General features: G+C 35.8%; 1 protein-coding gene across 1 annotated transcript; it reads left to right on the top strand.

Moving 5' to 3' along the window:
- The first annotated feature begins 254 nt into the window (after nucleotides 1–254).
- On the top strand, nucleotides 255–17,719 carry TNFAIP6 (TNF alpha induced protein 6). Its single transcript, XM_055572612.1, has 6 exons — nucleotides 255–428; nucleotides 4,801–4,938; nucleotides 6,670–6,831; nucleotides 11,112–11,340; nucleotides 13,703–13,743; nucleotides 17,028–17,719. Exons 1-6 carry the CDS (start codon nucleotides 335–337, stop codon nucleotides 17,204–17,206), a joined length of 843 nt encoding a protein of 280 aa, XP_055428587.1. The 5' UTR covers nucleotides 255–334; the 3' UTR covers nucleotides 17,207–17,719.
- The last annotated feature ends 240 nt before the right edge of the window (nucleotides 17,720–17,959 follow it).

Here is a 17,959-nt window from a genome sequence, read left to right as displayed (position 1 = left end):
GAACTTCCTAACAGAAGAGTGTCCGTGACAGACAGAATAAATGATCCCCTTTCCAAGTAAGTGAATTTTAAAATGTAGATGATCGTTCTATATTCTTAGTTTGAGTTGCCAATGCAAATGAGTCAGAGGATTTGCCTCAGACAGTGAGTTAATTGTGTAACTCTACAGCAGAAAATGCCATTGGAGAGCGCTTGCTGACCTCACAGCTGAAAAAAAAAAAAAAAAAACATTTAAAAGATGTGGAAACCAGATGTTTCAGGCACATTTCAGCCTCTGCTCTGAGAATTTATCCCGAGCAGCCCCTAACAGGACATTCCTTCTCTACGACTGAGATATGATCATCTTAATTTACTTATTTGTCTTGCTATGGGAAGAGGCTCACGGATGGGGATTCAAGAATGGAATTTTTCATAACTCCATATGGCTTGGTAAGAAACTTCACTCATGAGCTTCTTGCTGGGGAAATCACTTCTTTGAATTCATACAGAAGTGAATCAAAGCTGTAAATTTTTCTCTTCTAGTTAAGGCTGATGGTTTCTAAGAAAATTGTTTGGGAAAAACAGCTGATGGAGTGTATATATCACTTTTTTTTTTTAAGTGCTCCTGCCTTCTAAAATTTTAGAATAGCTTTTTATAAAGTGAACTGTTGAGTATAAAATAGAGGTTAATATTTATAGTCCATATGAATATGCCCTTTAAAATTTTCAAAGCAGGTGTGGTAGTATAATGGGGAAAGTGTCTTTAACAAAATAAAGTTACTAATACATTATTTTGTTCTTATTTCAATGCATTTGCAGTCAGATTTCATAACAGGTAACCATAAGAGAATTATAACAGGTAAATTAAAATATAAAGTAATTTTACAATCACTGCTCTGTGTACTCTGACCTGTAGTATAGCTCATATTTTTCCAAACATCTTTCAACTAGTTTTACAAAACCATCTTGTAATATAGAAAAAATGAAAAAAGCTTGTATTTCTTATCACTTGATTTCTTTTGTTTGAGCTAGCCATTTAAATATTTTACTACCTCTTCTGTTAGACAAGTAAAGTTTTTTTGTTGTTTTGTTTTGTTAAATGTAAGGAAATGACACAGGCCTAACTGAGAATATAAACAATAGACCAAAAAAAAAACTAAATAGATAAAACCCCAAATGCTCCATAGAGTACTCTAAACAATGTTTTAATTCTCATGATACAGATTATTATTGCTTTATGTTCACTGTTGTATCTGATGGTGAATTTTAATTGCTCAAGAAGAGAATCCACAGATCCTTATATAAAACAAAGAAATAAAGAGAAAGCAAAATTAACCTAGATCTTGATTTTATGCTTACTAAGCGGCACAGAGTTGTAGAATATCTTCCCTTTCAGCATATTTCTTTCTGGTAATAACTACAGCCATGCGGATTTCATTAAAAAGCTCAATTTGCAATGCACAGCCTTACCGCCTCTTTTTTCAGCTTGAGCCAGCGAACTACTTTCATGCTGAACAGAGCAATCCATTTGGCCAAGATGGGGTCTGGAATTTACTAGAGAAATGAGCAAGTCTTTCTGTTTATTTTCATTACACACCATTGAACTTGGGAAACATACACCTATTTGTCAGAAATGAAAAAGAGGCTCATAAAGCAAGTAAGAGTTGAACCCAAACGGATAAACTGAAACTCTGTCAAATTCTCTAATGATGAAGTAAAATGTAGTTTTGGGTTGTTTTTTTTTAAGTGATGTTGTATATCACCAACATAGAAACCTGGACAATAGAAGTTCTGTCCCAGAGGTACAGGGAAGCAAACCCAAATATTTGTTAATAGTATGCTGCACATCTGTGGCCTGGAGTGATTGCATATTGCTTCAAAGTAGGACAAATTATTGACCAGTCAGCCTGGCATAAACTGTTTATAGTTGGTTAGATCAATGTAGTATTAGAAAACTGTTTAGAGGGGGAAGAGAGTTGAATTATAAGGCAGGAATCTGCTAGCAACTATCAAGAATAAGCACTTAAAATTCTTGGTCTCAGTTCCATGCTGGTAAAATGAGAAATCTGAAGTAAGGGACCCTAAGGTTTATTTTTAACTCCTGTATACTCTAATTTCTTAGATAGTAAATTTTAAGACACACAAGGACAAGTGACTCCAACTAGTTTAAATGGAAAATTTAAAAATGTACAAATAAGCAATTCCTTTTAAACATTGTTTCGAATCTGAAAAAGGAGAAGGGAAAAGTAACATTATCATGAGCTCCTACTAGGATCCAGAAGCAATGCTTATAGGTTTCATGGTTTGTATATTCCAAAAAATAACTATCATTAGTCCAATTTGATCAATGAAGAAACTGAGGTTCAAGCAGTAATTTATACAAGGTCACACAACTGGTCTACCACAGAACCAGAAGTAGAAATCAGAGCCAACCTGCTACTGTTACCACTTAGTATTAATAAAAGGAAAAGGAAATTATTGGTTAAGCAGATTTTCAATTTTAACGAATGACAACTAGAAAAATTAATAAATTATTACTTCTTCTGAAAGGTGAAACTCTTTAGATTAAGACTCATTATTCAAAGGACCATTTTAGTAGTATAAATTCTGAATTAAGAAATACTTTAAAATAAATCTGTGCTTAAAATATTCAAGTACACATGCCAAGAGTTCTCAACTTATTCATAAGGCAAGATAATGGCAAGTTTGGGTCTCTTTCAGGAACAATGTGGAATATTAATATCATTTAATCAATTAAAAATTATAGTATAGACATTGCTGCTATTTAAGTTACTATCTTATTACTAGACAAGCTTCAAGAGGTACCAAAGTTTTAAGAAAAACTACTGGGAAGAAAACTTAAATTATTTTTTAATCTTTCTGTTTATTTTTTTCACCTCCAAACCTCTGTTAAAAGAAAAACTGAGGCATACTTAAAATTTCGCGTTTATCTGAGCAACAATCCATTTGAATTCAGCAGCATCCAATTTAACCGAAGGAGCTCCAAGGAGTGGTACAAAATGCAAAACTTTCATAGGCAGAAAGGAGCAGACATAAGGAAGTTTTACCAGCAAAAAAGTAGGCTTTTGATGGCTAAGTTACATTCCTTTAGGGGATAGCAGCAGTCTATGAGGCAGATGATCTAACTAGTGATGATCAGGAGTCTTCTGACTGACTGGTTTAAGATTCCATTTCTGGGTAAGCTGAAACTATACTTAAGTCTTCATTTGGTGATGTGGGACTTACCTTGCTGTCTTGTTTCTAATACATCAGATTTTTATTTGGGGAGTAAAATATAAAGAAAATTTTAGTTTGAGAAATCTGGGCAGACAAAATAATCAATTTTTTTTTCAAATAAAGATCTTTTAGAGAACAAATACAATTCTAACATTTTTAAAAAGTAACAATCATCTCCATCACATATATTAGTAAGTACTACATGTCCCTCTTCTCTACTAAAAGCCTCAGTATCCCTGTACTTCAAAATAGATGTACTTGCCTTGCCCATTAGTGCCCAAGTTGCTTAAGAACAGGGCTTGATTCCCCAGAACCTAGCAAAGTACCTCATGGTAAATTCTTAAAACAGCTACATTGGAAACTGGTAAAGGTTGAGTCAATGAAGCTTTACCTATGAAGGACACTTGGAAAGTAGGTAACTCTCAAAAGGGCAAATGACTTTGATATTCCTTGTGTTTTCTGACCTCTAAGTATCAGACTAAGGCACTGTGTATGCGTGATAGGCTTTTACCATATAAGGTATAAGAGCAGGATCTCATGAGTCTAGAAAAGCAGGGAAAATGCCAAGCAGCATCTCCTATTGAACTCACATTGTCAACTTCAGCTTTGGGTAGAGAGTAAGGAACAGTATTTCTAATACTGCTGGATTCATATCTTGCTACAAGGCTAGAAATATAAATTCTTGTTGGAAACGGTCTTAACAGTGGCTGATTACACAGGTTGGGGTACAAAGACTTAACAATTATCTTGATAGTCTACACAGACTATGTGTAGTCTACACAGACTACACAGACTATTAGAGCTATGTTATGATTATTGTCCTGGGAATCTTTTCACATTGTTTCTATGGCAAAATGCACTCCAAACTCCAAACAATCAATTTCAACAGTAATCTACTAGGAGACGGCTCACGTGTGACTTAATACCATCTAAAATGTGCTGGGAACAAATGTGAACTAAAAAAAGACAAACCAGGTAAAGAACTTAGGAACTGGTAGTTAGGTGTGTTCCACTTTTTCTCAGCTGTAGTTATATCTATTTTTCTTTTCTTTAATGCACTATTTGGTGCCTTTGTATTCTTTCAAACTGTTCCTCAGTTTTTTATTTGTTTACTAAATTCTCAACAACATTGCATTACTCATTTCCCTCAAATGGATATTTTGGCTTATTTTTCTCCTTCATTATGAGCCAATTTTCACTGGCTTTTCTTTTCAATTTTCATTCCTTTTCTTTTCCTAGTGTTTACCTTTCCAAGTTTTTAAAACAAAGCCAAAAAAACAAGTTAAAACTTTATCACCTTTGGATAGTGCAGAAATACAAGGTTGTATTAAAAGTTTCTTTCAGGCTCTCAGTTCAAAAACATAACTTAGTCTCGAGTTTCTCTCTGTATCCCCCCAAAATTCCCCGCATTCAAAATGTTTCCCAAAGCTTTCTAACAATGAAAACTCAGCCACTCAAGGCAGCCGACCCAGGGAACCCTTTGGCAGGAACAACAGCTGATGTAATCTTCCAGATGAGGCCACAAAATTCCCCTTGTTCAACAAGAATGATAACAATGCATTTACGACATTTTGTGAATTCACAGAACAAGCAGCAGGAGTCTACCACAGGGAAGCGCGGTCCGGCAAATACAAGCTCACCTACGCAGAAGCGAAGGCGGTGTGTGAATACGAAGGTGGCCATCTTGCCACCTACAAGCAGTTAGAGGCAGCCAGAAAAATTGGTAACTGCTTTGAATATAATATTTCTTCTTTTTCACCCTTGGAAAAAAATTTTTTCCAACTTTCCTACAACCACTTAGTAAGACTTACTTCTCCACCTCTGCTAATAGTTCCTCTGGCTTCTCCCATTTTCTCTGCCTAGAGCTAGATGGTGGACAGTTTCTAAAACAAGCAACTGAGTTGGGGTCACCTCCCATTCAGAGCAAATAAATTAAAGTCAAAAGAAAATGAAGATATCATCTCGATGTCATTTAATTTCCTCATTAATTCTAAGCCATTGCTATTCATTTTTAATATTATACCATTTTATCTTTTCTTGGTCTCTGTGGGTTTCCTCAGCTGTTAAATGATGTTACTATGTTGAATCTTACAGAGAAATTCACTTGGTAGAAGAAACAGTGAATTTAGTGATTTTTTTTTTCAAGTTTTTCCTTTTCTTTTTTGACATTAAGTGGGAGAATACATTTGTATTTTAGGATCAAAAGCCATGAGGAAAAGAGTTGTAAAGCACCAGATGAAAGATACTGGGAAGATGATGTCAGGACACCTGGTGAAAACTCAGTAATTAACAAATACTGTTTGCTTCTTTATAATAAAAGCTAGGGGTTGGGAGAGAGCGAGGGGGCTGCTACTGTCTCTCCTGGACTTTCAGGAGAATCCAAAAGGCCACCTCCATTCAGAATTATCTTCTCCATTAAAGAAATCCCTTTGCTTATAGAAACATACCTGGCAAAGCTCATGAAAATATTTTATATTACCCAAGACAAAAATAAAGGAGTTTTCAAAGATGGCCCAGAGTCTTCCCCAGATGACGGCTCAGACTATACCCACAGGGCTGTGTGTGACACAGTAACTGGAATGATGCATGCAAAAGCCAGAGCCATTACTAGCCACCAGGGACTTGTAGTCAAATCGTTCTTGAACGGCATTGGCAAATATTAAAAGAGCCTCCAAAGCTGAGCAAGGAAAACAGGGCTGAGGCTTTGTTTGAAATGTTGAGTACTTTTATCTTTATTCAAATTTTTAAAAATATTAGCAATATCTTAATTGATACTGAAAGAGACACAATCATTTGAAAAAATTTTTTTCAGTATTGGTGATAATTTTAGTTATCTCATGGCACTGCTGCTGCTACTGCTAAGTCACTTCAGTCGTGTCCGACTCTGTGCGACCCCATAGACAGCGGCCCACCAGGCTCCCCTGTCCCTGGGATTCTCCAAGCAAGAACGCTGGAGTGGGTTGCCATTTCCTTCTCCAATGCATGAAAGTGAAAAATGAAAGTGAAGTCGCTCAGTCATGTCCAACTCTTTGCAATCCCACGGATTGCAGCCCACCAGGCTCCTCTGCCCATGGGATTTTCCAGGCAAGAGTACTGGAGTGGGGTGCCATTGCCTTCTCCTCTCATGGCACTAGTAGGGTTATTTGTGAAAAGAAGCCAGCTCTGAAATTGGATCGTTTTCATATCCATTTTTCATATCCATTATTTCTTAGTCCATCTTTTTTTTTTTTTTTTTTGCCAAGATGTCATTTTCTAGTAAAAGTCAGATGTTATAAGAACTTTTATATGTGTTTAAGCTTTATTTTTTAAGAAAACCGTTTTTCCCCTTATATATGAACTGGATTTCGGCAGTTAAGACACTGTGCCTGTTGGGAGGGGCCATCTTGGTTGAGATGACCTTTGCTCAGCTGAGGGAATATACAAGTTAAGCCATTACCCTTTCATTCTCTTGCAGGATTTCATGTCTGTGCTGCTGGGTGGATGGCCAAGGGCAGAGTTGGATACCCTATTGTGAAGCCAGGGCCCAACTGTGGATTTGGAAAAACTGGTGTTATCGATTATGGAATCCGTCTCAATAGAAGTGAAAGATGGGACGCATATTGCTACAACCCACATGGTTTGTGGAAAACAGTAATTTTATACTATACAAAAACAGTTACATGTTATGAAAAAGAAATGTCTTCTTTTTCCAGAGACAAATCAATTCAATGATGATAATTTAAAAAAAAATTTTAAATATACATTTGGCTGCATCAGGTCTTAGTTGCAGCGTGTAGGCTCAGCTGCCCCATGGCATGTGGGATCTTGGTTCACCAGCCAGGGATCAAACCTGTGGGTCCTACACTGCAAGCCAGACTCTTAAGTACTGCACCACCAGGGAAGCCCCCAGTAATGATAATTATTATAACAACTACCATTCATAGAATGATTATGTTGGGCCAAACGCTGACTTATGTCCCTTCATCCACACTGTCACTTAATATTCACAACTCTTCAAGGAGTTATTGTTATACTCATTTTAGAATTCAGGAAACTGAAAGTTCAAGAACTTAAGTACTTTCCCCAGATCAGACAGCTGATAATTAGTAGGCAAGTGAGATCTCAAATTTAGTTTTCTGTGCCAGGGAACTTCCTGAGCACAAAGGAAAAAAAAAAAAAAGCAGATTATAAACTTATCACAGTGAATTAGCTAAAACTATGATGTAGTATAATACTACAAAATGTTAACTGTTCAAAGTTATCTTTTTAATAGAATGAGAAAAAGGAGACAGAATAAACAAATTGTTTTTCCTAATTTCTTTTTGTGTATAAACTCTTAAACTTCCAAACTAAGCAACTCCCACTCTGTGTTTTCCCACTCTGTGTTTTTTTAAATGAATATATACTGGATATTCTAGTTATTATTATATAGTATATGTTACTCATATTCTGTTTCCATGGTTGATTGTAGTCAGGAAAACCTTAAAGAGAAAATTAACTCATCATAATTACTATGAAGAGTAATTCTTGCTCCATGCTCTTAGAGAAAAAGTAGACTGGGGATTTATTTCCCCCAGGATAATATTACAAACTGTTACAACATGTCACAAACTATTTCCTACATTTATGATCATAAACATCCTCAGGTGGTATCCCATTTGGATCTACTTTATGAGAAAGTCTGTAGCACAGTAGGAGAGTTACAGTGAAGTTCTAGCATAGTATTATAGAATTTGTTACCGTTTAATAATATTAGTCATTGGAGAACAGTTTCTCACATTTGTAGCTAACCTATATCTCAAAATAATATGTACTCTGGTAGAAAAGAATTTTGTCTAGAGCTATCACCTACTCCCACTTGAGACAAAATATGAATAAATACTTACAGTGCATTCATATAGACTCTTTCAAACCACTTGACATACATTAAGCCTATACTATACTATACATTTATGGAGTAGGAAACGGCAGCCCACTCCAGTATTCTTGCCTGGAAAATTCCACGGACAGAGGACCCTGGCTAGCTACAGTCCATGGGGTCGCAAAGAATCGGATACAACTGAGCACGCAAGCACACATACAACATTTAGTCCTATATTTAGTCATTGTTAATAATTTACATTCCTCCTTTTCCTCTCTCTCCCCTCCTCTCTTCCTTTTATTATTTTTTTTTTTTTTTTGGTTGTGCTGCACTGCTTGCAGGATCTCGGTTCCCCAACCAGGGATTGAACCCAGGCCAAGGAAGTGAAAGCCCAGAATCCAAACCGCTAGGCCACCAGGGAACTCCCCCTTTTCCTTAAATATACTTATACAGGCATTTCTCTTTTTACTCTAACTTGGAGATACTGATTAATTAATAATCATTATTTTCCTGATACTGTTACGATTTTTTTTCATTCCAATCATTTTTCAGTGAACTGTGCTTCTCCCATTGCTAGTTCAGGTGGCCCCCTGTCCCCTTCAGGTTAACCACATCCTAAATAATCAGCATGTCACTGAATCTAAAAGTAAGCTGAGAATCGAGTAAGAACAAGTCTCCTAGGATTCTGTACATTTCATTGCTCTTTTATAAGAATGCCAAATTAACTTACAAATTTTTGTAAGTTGTATTTATTTCTCATAGAGGCTGAATACTTTTCACTCTGGGAAAATGTGCACAGAATCCTAGGAGACTTGTTCTTACTCAATTCTCAGCTTACTTTTAGATTCAGTGACATGCTGATTATTTAGGACGTGGTTAACCTGAAGGGGACTGGGGGCTGCCTGAACTAGCAATGGGAGAAGCACACTTCACTGAAAAATGATTGGAATGAAAAAAAAATCATAACAGTATCAGGAAAATAAATTAATCATTATTAATTAATCAGTATTACCAAGTTACAGCTGCTTAAAGCAAGGAAGACCAGGGTCATTCAGAAGTGTTCAGAAGTAACCTTGCTCATTCAAGTTCTGACCATGTAGCATGATGCTGACTCCCTCCTGCATAAACACTTCTTAACCAATTAGCAGTCAGTCCTCAAATTTATAAAGTCAGATTTAAGAAGTCTGCTTCATAAATCTGTCATTTCCTAAATAAGCCAGAGATGAGGCAATAGTTATATATAACATGAAATATAGAGCTGATAGATATAGCTAAAATATACAACCAAAGTAGTTCAATATTTGGATTTTTTCCTAATCTAGTGATATACACATCAAAGATACAGGAGGCTGGGAATTTCCTAGCGATCCAGTGGTTAGGACTTCGTAATTTCACTGCCAAAGTGTGGTTTCAATCCCTGGATGGGGATGTAATATAGTGCAAACCGCAAGACACGGGGATGTGTATATATATATATATATATATGTAAATATTATTTATATATAGATATTATATATATGTAAATGTAGGATGCTATGGGACAGGGAAAATCACTCCCAAAGTAGGCACTTGTTAGTCACTCAGTCACGTCTGACTCTTTGAGACTCTATGGACTGTGTAGCCCACCAGGCTCCTCTGTCCGTGGAATTCTCCAGGCAAGAATATTGGAGTGGGTAGCTATTCCCTTCTCCAGGGGAATCTTACCAACCCAGGGATCCAACCTGGGTGTCCTGCATTACAGGCAGATTCTTTACCATCTGAGCCACCAGGGAAGCCCCTTATGTGCACATAAACACTATATATTTTATAATATTTAATAACAATATGAATAGCTTACACTTTGCATAATACCATTAAGCTATCCTCTATATTTATCCTCAGAATAGTGCTATGAGGGAGGTAACAGAAGAGGCATGACTACATTTATTTTATCAATGAAGACACTGAGGTACAGACTGGTCACCGAGCTCAGACTAGGTTGCTCACCTTCCTTGTCACTCCCTAGCCTTTCTAAGAGCCTATTCTGCCCTGGAGACACAAGCTCCTTAACCTCTATGGTGTTAAGGATTCTAGCACAATTTTTTATCATAGTTATTTTAAAGAAGAATATTCTTATAAAAAGCCTCTAATTGATACAATAAAAATATCTTTGAATACTACCAAAGTCACCACCTCCACACCATCACTCAGATTATTTTTGAATTTCCAGTTTCCATCTTTTTTTTAAGACACTAGACATTTAGTTGATATGGAATTAAAATGAACTGGGACCCTTCTATAGCTTCCCTTCTAGGTCATACTGCAAAATTACTGTTCTGGTAGAGATTGTTCGCTCTTGTAAGAGGTTATGGGACATGACAGAAATCTATGAAATGGTAAATGACTTGAAAAAATCAACATAGATATCTCTACCAAATCCTCAAATTGTATTAGAATTAAGTTGCTAATTTAAACCAGTAAAAGGAGTATAGAATGATTATAAATTCTTCCTTTTAACTGGATTAGAATGACCTTCAAGTTCCCTAGTGGTCTTTATAAGGATTTTCCAAACAGAATTTATTGGATGCATTAGTCTAAGTGTTCAAGTCCCTGAAGACACAGCGGTGACACCACAGGACAAAATCCCTGTCATAGCTGGTGATATAGATATATGTTGGTGAAGTAGGTATATGTTGGTATTACAGGTAGGTATATGTATCAAGATTTGTCAAAACACATTTAAGTGTGCACTTAAGATGTGTGCTCTATGCTTAAAATGTGAACAGAGCAAGAAATGTAAACAGGAGCACAATTATTTCTTTTTGCTACTTTACTTTGTTAAAAAAAAAATCACAAGTGGTCTATGTTTATTTTTGAGAATTTAGCAACTATTAACAAAATAATAGTTATTCTTCAGTTACAATTACACACAATATACTATGGAGGCTATATATTTATTCATGTCTTTATTTTTATTTCATAAAAAGTACTAAATAGATGGACACTAAGAAATGAATATCTTTTTAGAGTAGGAATCATCTTTTTAAATGCTTTATTTTTTTCTTTTCTCATTTCAGCAAAGGAGTGTGGTGGTGTGTTTACAGATCCAAAGAGAATTTTTAAATCTCCAGGCTTTCCAAATGAGTATGATGATAACCAAATCTGCTACTGGCACATTAGACTCAAGTATGGTCAGCGCATTCACCTGAGTTTTTTGGACTTTGACCTTGAAGATGACCCAGCTTGCTTGGCTGACTATGTTGAAGTATACGACAGTTACGATGATGTCCATGGCTTTGTGGGAAGGTATGTGTTGCTTCTCCATACAGGAAGCTAATGAACATCTGATATTTTGCATGATGCTTCTTTAATTTCTCCCCAACTGCCCCTACAATATTGATTTTCCAGTTTATCTATTCCCCTGCAACATTCTTTCCTTTCCTAACCAAGATTTTTCTTTCCACTGTTAGTCCTAACAAGCCATAGTCAGCTGCTACCTCTACTTATGATTAAAATAGTGATAGCTACTTTTTGATTTGTTAAGTTGTAACAGTTAAATATTCTATTTAGGCAGACCTCAAGATCTGACTAACAGGAGAAAGAAGATATGTAGGATGGGAAATTTGTTGGGGTTTTTAAGTGTTCTGATTTCTGTCAACCTAAATTCAGTAATTGTTGCCTTTCTTCTGTGTACAAAGCACTGTACTAAGCATTAAGGATATAAGGTAAACAAGTACTCTAGAGCCCCTTCTCTCATACAGTTCAGCTAATTATACAGTGGGTATCTTCTTAAAAATAGCTTTCTTTGCCATGAAAACACAAATGTTCCTTTCCTCAGTATTTCTCTCCTGGTTTTTCAACATGCTGGGACACAATATTTTTGGTGCGTGTTCTCACCCAGTATCTTTAATATAGTTTACATTTTACAACAAATTTTGCAACATTGTATGAAATATTATAAATTAAAGAGAGCACAGTTAGGTGTTTTATATATTCAGGTCCCCACTTAATGTGTATTTTAAAATATCTATCATCAATGGATTATTGGTTATCAATTCTCTATTACCCATGGTAGTAATTTAATGAAAGAAAATAGTAGTGGGGATAACTTAAAATAATAGACAATATCTTTTTATTGACTTTGATATCTGTAACTTAAGTAGAAAGACAAACAAAGGTATTTCTTGCATAAATGAATAGCAGTTTTTGGATGGAAAGTGTTTTTTTGCTGTTGTTTTGTTTTTTAGCTGAGACTACTACTATGGAAAGAAATACAAATAGTTTTAAAAAATAGTTTGAAGAAGACTAGAAGTAGGATCTGAGGACTTAAGAACAAAGTCTTTTTTGAAAGAACGGACCTCCTACCTTGGGACTTAAGATAACATTTTTATTCTAAATCTAGTTTCAGAAATCAATTACAGTTCTAGATAAAATGACTTTTAATCTACAGGCTAATTTGTTATTTATTGGATTATATTGTGTGATTTACCTTTATGATAGACTTTCTCCTTCTCTGGAATAAACTACTTTTTCATTAGAAACTAACAAAACCCCTTACTTTTTATATAATTATGTGCAAGGGAATTCCTTTCAAGCCATGATTCAGATAAAAATCACATCATCTTATAAGGTCCAACGTAATTTTTTCCTTTTTAAATCAGTCATACCCCCCATTCTTCTTTAACTGTGAAGAAAACTTCATGAGATTAATCAGAAACAAATTTTTTAAATTTCCCAAATAGATTCAAATTGTCTACCACACAAAAACTTTGTAGACACACAGAGTAGAAATGCCACAAATTCTTTCCTAAGAATCTCAATACTGCAAGAAGTCTATTTCAAACAATATTTTAGCCTCTCTTCTCTCTTACAAGGGCTTTCCAGGGCGCTCTAGTGGTAAAGAACCTGCCTGCCAGTGCAGGAGATGTAAGAGACTTGGGTTCAATCCCAGGGTCGGGAAAATTCCCTGGAGGAATGCATGGCAACCCACTTCAGTATTCTTGCCTGGAGAATCCCATGGACAGAGGAGCCTGGTGGGCTACGGTCCATCGGGTCACACAGAGTCAGACATACTGAAGCAACTTAGCACTCACTCAGGTTCTCTTATAAATTCTAGTAAAAATAAACAATAAAATGTTGTAAATAATAGAAAAGTGAGCCATTACTGGCACCCCACTCCAGTGCTCTCGCCTGGAAGGTCCCATGGACAGAGGAGCCTGGTGGGCTGCAGTCCATGGGGTTGCTGGGAGTCAGACACGACTGAGCGACTTTACTTTCACTTTTCACTTTCATTCATTGGAGAAGGAAATGGCAGCCCACTCCAGTGTTCTTGCCTGGAGAATCCCAGGGACAGGGGAGCCTGGTGGGCTGCCGTCTACGGGGTCTCACAGAGTTGGACACGACTGAAACGACTTAGCAGCAGCAGAGCCATTACTTAGAGGAACTGGAGTACGCAATGGCATCCCACTCCAGTATTCTTGCCTGGAAAATTTCCATGGACAGAGGAGCCTGGCGGGTTATAGTCCATGGGGTCGCAAAGAGTCAGGCATGACTGAGCACACACGCACCTCTTAGGAGAAATATAAAGTACATCAATTATGTTAGTCACTTGCAAGAGCTATATTATAATCATTCATGTGACCTCTCCTTTTTAAAAATTCTCTTTCAGATACTGTGGAGATGAGCTTCCAGAAGACATCATTAGTACAGGTAATGGCTCTAAATCGAGGAACAAAACTATGATTTGCTTTCTCAGTGTCACTGAAAGTGAAGGATCCAACAGTTATTACTACATAACTTTTTAAAGTTGAGAACTGAAGACAGACATGGCTTGCTAGCTTGTAAAAGGCAAAGAACTGTTTAAACTTAAAAAGTGTGTAGTCTCTGGTGACTTGCAGGAAATGCAGTCTGAAATAGTCTTGAGTCTGCAAATCCATAAATACTGCTGTATCTTATAATTCCCATAAAATGTGGTAACAAAAGGCCCAAAGTTTTCATCTATAAAGGATTGAAGTAATTTGTCATGTTGTTAAAAATATCTTTCATCACTGAAAAAAAATTTAAGTTGTATTTATTGCATTTTCACATTAGTACAGCAATCCCAAGGAAGTCTTATGAAGATCACAGATCTGTTAGGTGTTTCTAATAGATATTACATGATAAAAGGGCTCTAAGGTCAGGTAAATTGGGGAAACATTGGGTTAAACAGGTTTCTTTGTTAGAAGACATTAGAGAACTTTTACTATGCTAATTATGCATAGTTAATCTTAAAAGACTAACTATAGTGAGAGCAATGTTTTCCAGATCTTTTTCCTCTTGCTAATTATTTTATGAGACTGTTCCTTGAAATGTGCACCAAGAAATGTTCCAGGAGCAGCATACATTTATTGCAATGAGCAATACCACTGCTATTGCCTCAAACTGCTACTTTCTGGCTAACAACTTTTACTTCGATGTCTTCATTTTTCTCTTTATTTTCATCACTCACACCAGTAATTTGCATTCTGGCTTGTTTTCCTCCGAAACATTAAAAAAAAAAAAATTATCACAATACTTCTGCAACTAAAAACACCAAAGCTACATTGAATTGCAGTTTCCAAACAGTCCTTAAACTGAGATACTACAGGCTGAATTAGTCCCACACCCTAGCTTTGCAGTGCCTGCAATTTTCATTGATGAATCATTACAAGAGATAGAAATTCTTGTTCAATACTGGAATGATTAATGCTTAAAGTTTATTAATTCATTACTCTGTCACAATCTCCTTAGAAGAGTAATCTTTTAAACTTTTTATTTATCTCTTATTCTTTACTTGAGAACATATTTCATGTTAACAGAAAACTAAAAGAAGACATTTTATGAGATGTAGGAGGGTAGCTGGGAGGGGGGTGAGAATTCTATTTTTAAAAAAGTGAAACAGAGGGAGAATCCAAAGGAAGCCTGAAACTTGACATTTTTCTTATTTTGTCTAAAACAGACTCCAAATGTAACACCAAATCAGTGTTTTTCTGGCACAAGTGCAAGAAACTAAAAAAACAAAAACCCACACAATTTATTATTTAAAGAAAAAACAAATCAACAGAAAGAACATAGTTAAATAAAATGCCAAAGATTTAGCAAAACAGCAGGAAGAATACACACTGATACAGAGTAATAGAAAAAGAATATATAAAATAAGTTTAAAGTACTATCCTCTCAGTCAAGATACTGCTGTTAACATTTTGATCTAGCTTTCTTCTTAAATACATGCTTACTCACCCCAGGATATTTATATTAAAAAACAAAAACAGAAAATAAACTAAAAACTACCCATAGTTGTACCACTTTAATAAAAGGTATATAAGGAAAGAAAGTGCCCACTCTTCTCACCTCTCCCTACCCAAGAAAGACAACTATGTGGTGTCCATCTTTCCAGATGTCTTCCTGTAACAAACATTACATACATGGAGACTATGGAGCTATTTCAAAGTCACAGTGTAATTGGGAAGCCCTGTATATTTAGATCACTCGAATTTTTTTTAATGACTCTTAATAGGTGCCATAATTTGTCATACACCAATATTTAACATCCTGAAGGCAGTTGTTGCTGATTTTTTTGTCTTTTGCTATTCAACATTTCACTAGACATTTAAAAATATATATTTATTCATTTGTCTGTGCTGGGTCTTAGTTGTGGCATGTAGGATATAGTTCCCTGACAAGGGATTGAACCCTGGCTCCCTGCATTGGGAGTGCAGAGTCTTAGGCACTGAACCACCAGGGAAGTCCCCTAGATATTTTCATACTTCTACTTGTTAGTGTTATTTTTTTTAAGAGTCAATTCCTAAAAGTGAAATTTTGGGGTCACAAGTAATGTACACTTAGGGGTGTGCATGTGTATATGTTCGGTCGAATCTCACTCTTAGCGACCCCCAGACTGTAGCCCACCAGGCTCCTCTGTTCGTAGAAACTTCCAGGCAAGAATACTGGAGTGGGTTGCCATTTCCTTCTTCAGGGAATCTTCCTGACCCAAGGATCAAATCCACAACTCTGTGTCTCTTGCATTGATAGGCGGATTCTTTACTACTGTCCACGTGGGAAGCCATAGATGTGGATAGATGCCAGCAAATTAGCAGTAGGCCCCACTGTGCCCGTTTTTATTTTAACCAGTTGAGTAGTCTACAAGAAAACATATCTTTTTTTCATTTAAGCAGCTCTCCCAAGTTTGAGAAGAGTGCAGTAGACAGAGCATGAACTCTAGGTTCAAACCTGGTTCTGCCATTTAAAACCCTGTGGCCTTGGGCAAGCTACTCAAGCTCTCTGTGCCTCAATTTCATTTATAAAATGACTATTTTAATAGTATGCACTTCATCATGTTACTGTGGAAAATAAGATGAAAGACACTTAAAGCTGTGCTTGACAAAACCAAACATTAGCATTTAGTGAGTATGGGGTTTTGCAAAGAAATCTGGATTTGTGATTTGGATTAAGAAGACTTTACCCACATGAAAAAGAAAAATATCCCTACATATTTCATATAATGAAGTTTTTATTTTTTATTTTTGGTACATGTTGGTCTTTAATGCAGGTAAAATGTAGTTACGTGCTTTGTTTAAAAGAGAGATCTAGCTTTGTGGCTTTTTTTTCTTTTTCTTAACAAATGCAAGGTTTGTTGCCATCATTTAGTAAATAACCCATCTATATCTCACTGGTTTGAACTGCCTGCTGTTCTCCTGTAATTCTATGGATGTTCCTTCTATATAGAAAACCTTTTAAAACAGAATAGACAAAATTTCCTGTAGGACAGATTAGAGAGCCACAGGAAAAATCTGGAAGTCCTTGCTTCACCTGGCAATGATACTACAGACTCAACAACTTGAAAATATAGTTCTGAATTCTAGGAATCTTGTTCATGAATTTTTATATTCTCCATATGAGAATGATGAGTCTTTGAACTGTCAGCCAAATTGAAGGAGAGTAACATCTTGGTTCTTCTGCATCTTCCTCCTCCCCAGGAAATGTCATGACATTGAAGTTCCTAAGTGATGCTTCAGTGACTGCAGGAGGTTTCCAAATCAAATACATCGCAGTGGATCCTCTATCCAAATCCAGTCAAGGAAAGAATGCAAGTACTACAAGTACTACTTCTACTGGAAATAAAAACTTATTAGCTGGAAGATTCAGCCATTTATAAAAGAAAAAAAAAAAAAAAAGACATTCCGTATTTATGTTTCTATCTTTTGGAACACTTTTGATCTCACTTTTATATTATTATTATTAACATTTATTTATTATTTTTCTAAATGTAAAAGCATTACCTGATAATTTAAGGAAAACTGGAAAATACAGAAAACTCTGAATGAGAAAATAAAATCTCCCATAATCTCCTTGCATAAAAATAGCAAGCATTAAATTTATACATACTTTTTAGTCATTTTTCAATTTGTGGTATATGTATATATGCATCTATATGTATTCATACTTCAAATTATTGAATCCTACTCTATGTACAGTTTGACATCTTGAATATTTTTAACCTTGAACTATATGGTATACACATTTTCCCCTATCACTGAGTAGTCTGCAAAAACATGATTTTGAATAACTGTAAAATGTCCATGGTATGATTGTCCCATACTTTCTGTAAACCTGTCTCTATTGTGGGAATTATTGGTTGTTTTTATAAATATTGTTTCAATAAACATCCTTGAACATATATGTATTTGGACATCCCTCTCATTATTCAAGATAGGGTCCTAGAGGTGGAATTACTGAGTCAGAGATTAATTAAAATAAAAAAATTTTGAGGTAGATCAGCTGGACTTTATGACACCGAATGGGATGGGTGGTAGGCTGGGTGGCAGGTGGGCCATACTCTCTCAGCAGAAGAAGGTATCTTCTAGGGAAGCTAGAAAGTGAATGGACTAGGAAAATAGTAGGTTTTAAG

Source organism: Bubalus kerabau, chromosome 3, assembly GCF_029407905.1.
Source record: "Bubalus kerabau isolate K-KA32 ecotype Philippines breed swamp buffalo chromosome 3, PCC_UOA_SB_1v2, whole genome shotgun sequence".
NCBI lineage: Eukaryota > Metazoa > Chordata > Mammalia > Artiodactyla > Bovidae > Bubalus > Bubalus kerabau.
This window is presented reverse-complemented; position numbering and strand designations above follow the sequence as displayed.

Excerpts from the sequence above, each read along its gene's own strand:
- TNFAIP6 (XM_055572612.1), top strand. The coding sequence starts at position 335 with ATGATCATCTTAATTTACTTATTTGTCTTGCTATGGGAAGAGGCTCAC. Across the intron at positions 4,939-6,669 it reads AGAGGCAGCCAGAAAAATTG|GATTTCATGTCTGTGCTGCT; the intron begins GTAACTGCTTTG and ends ATTCTCTTGCAG. Across the intron at positions 13,744-17,027 it reads AGAAGACATCATTAGTACAG|GAAATGTCATGACATTGAAG; the intron begins GTAATGGCTCTA and ends CCTCCTCCCCAG.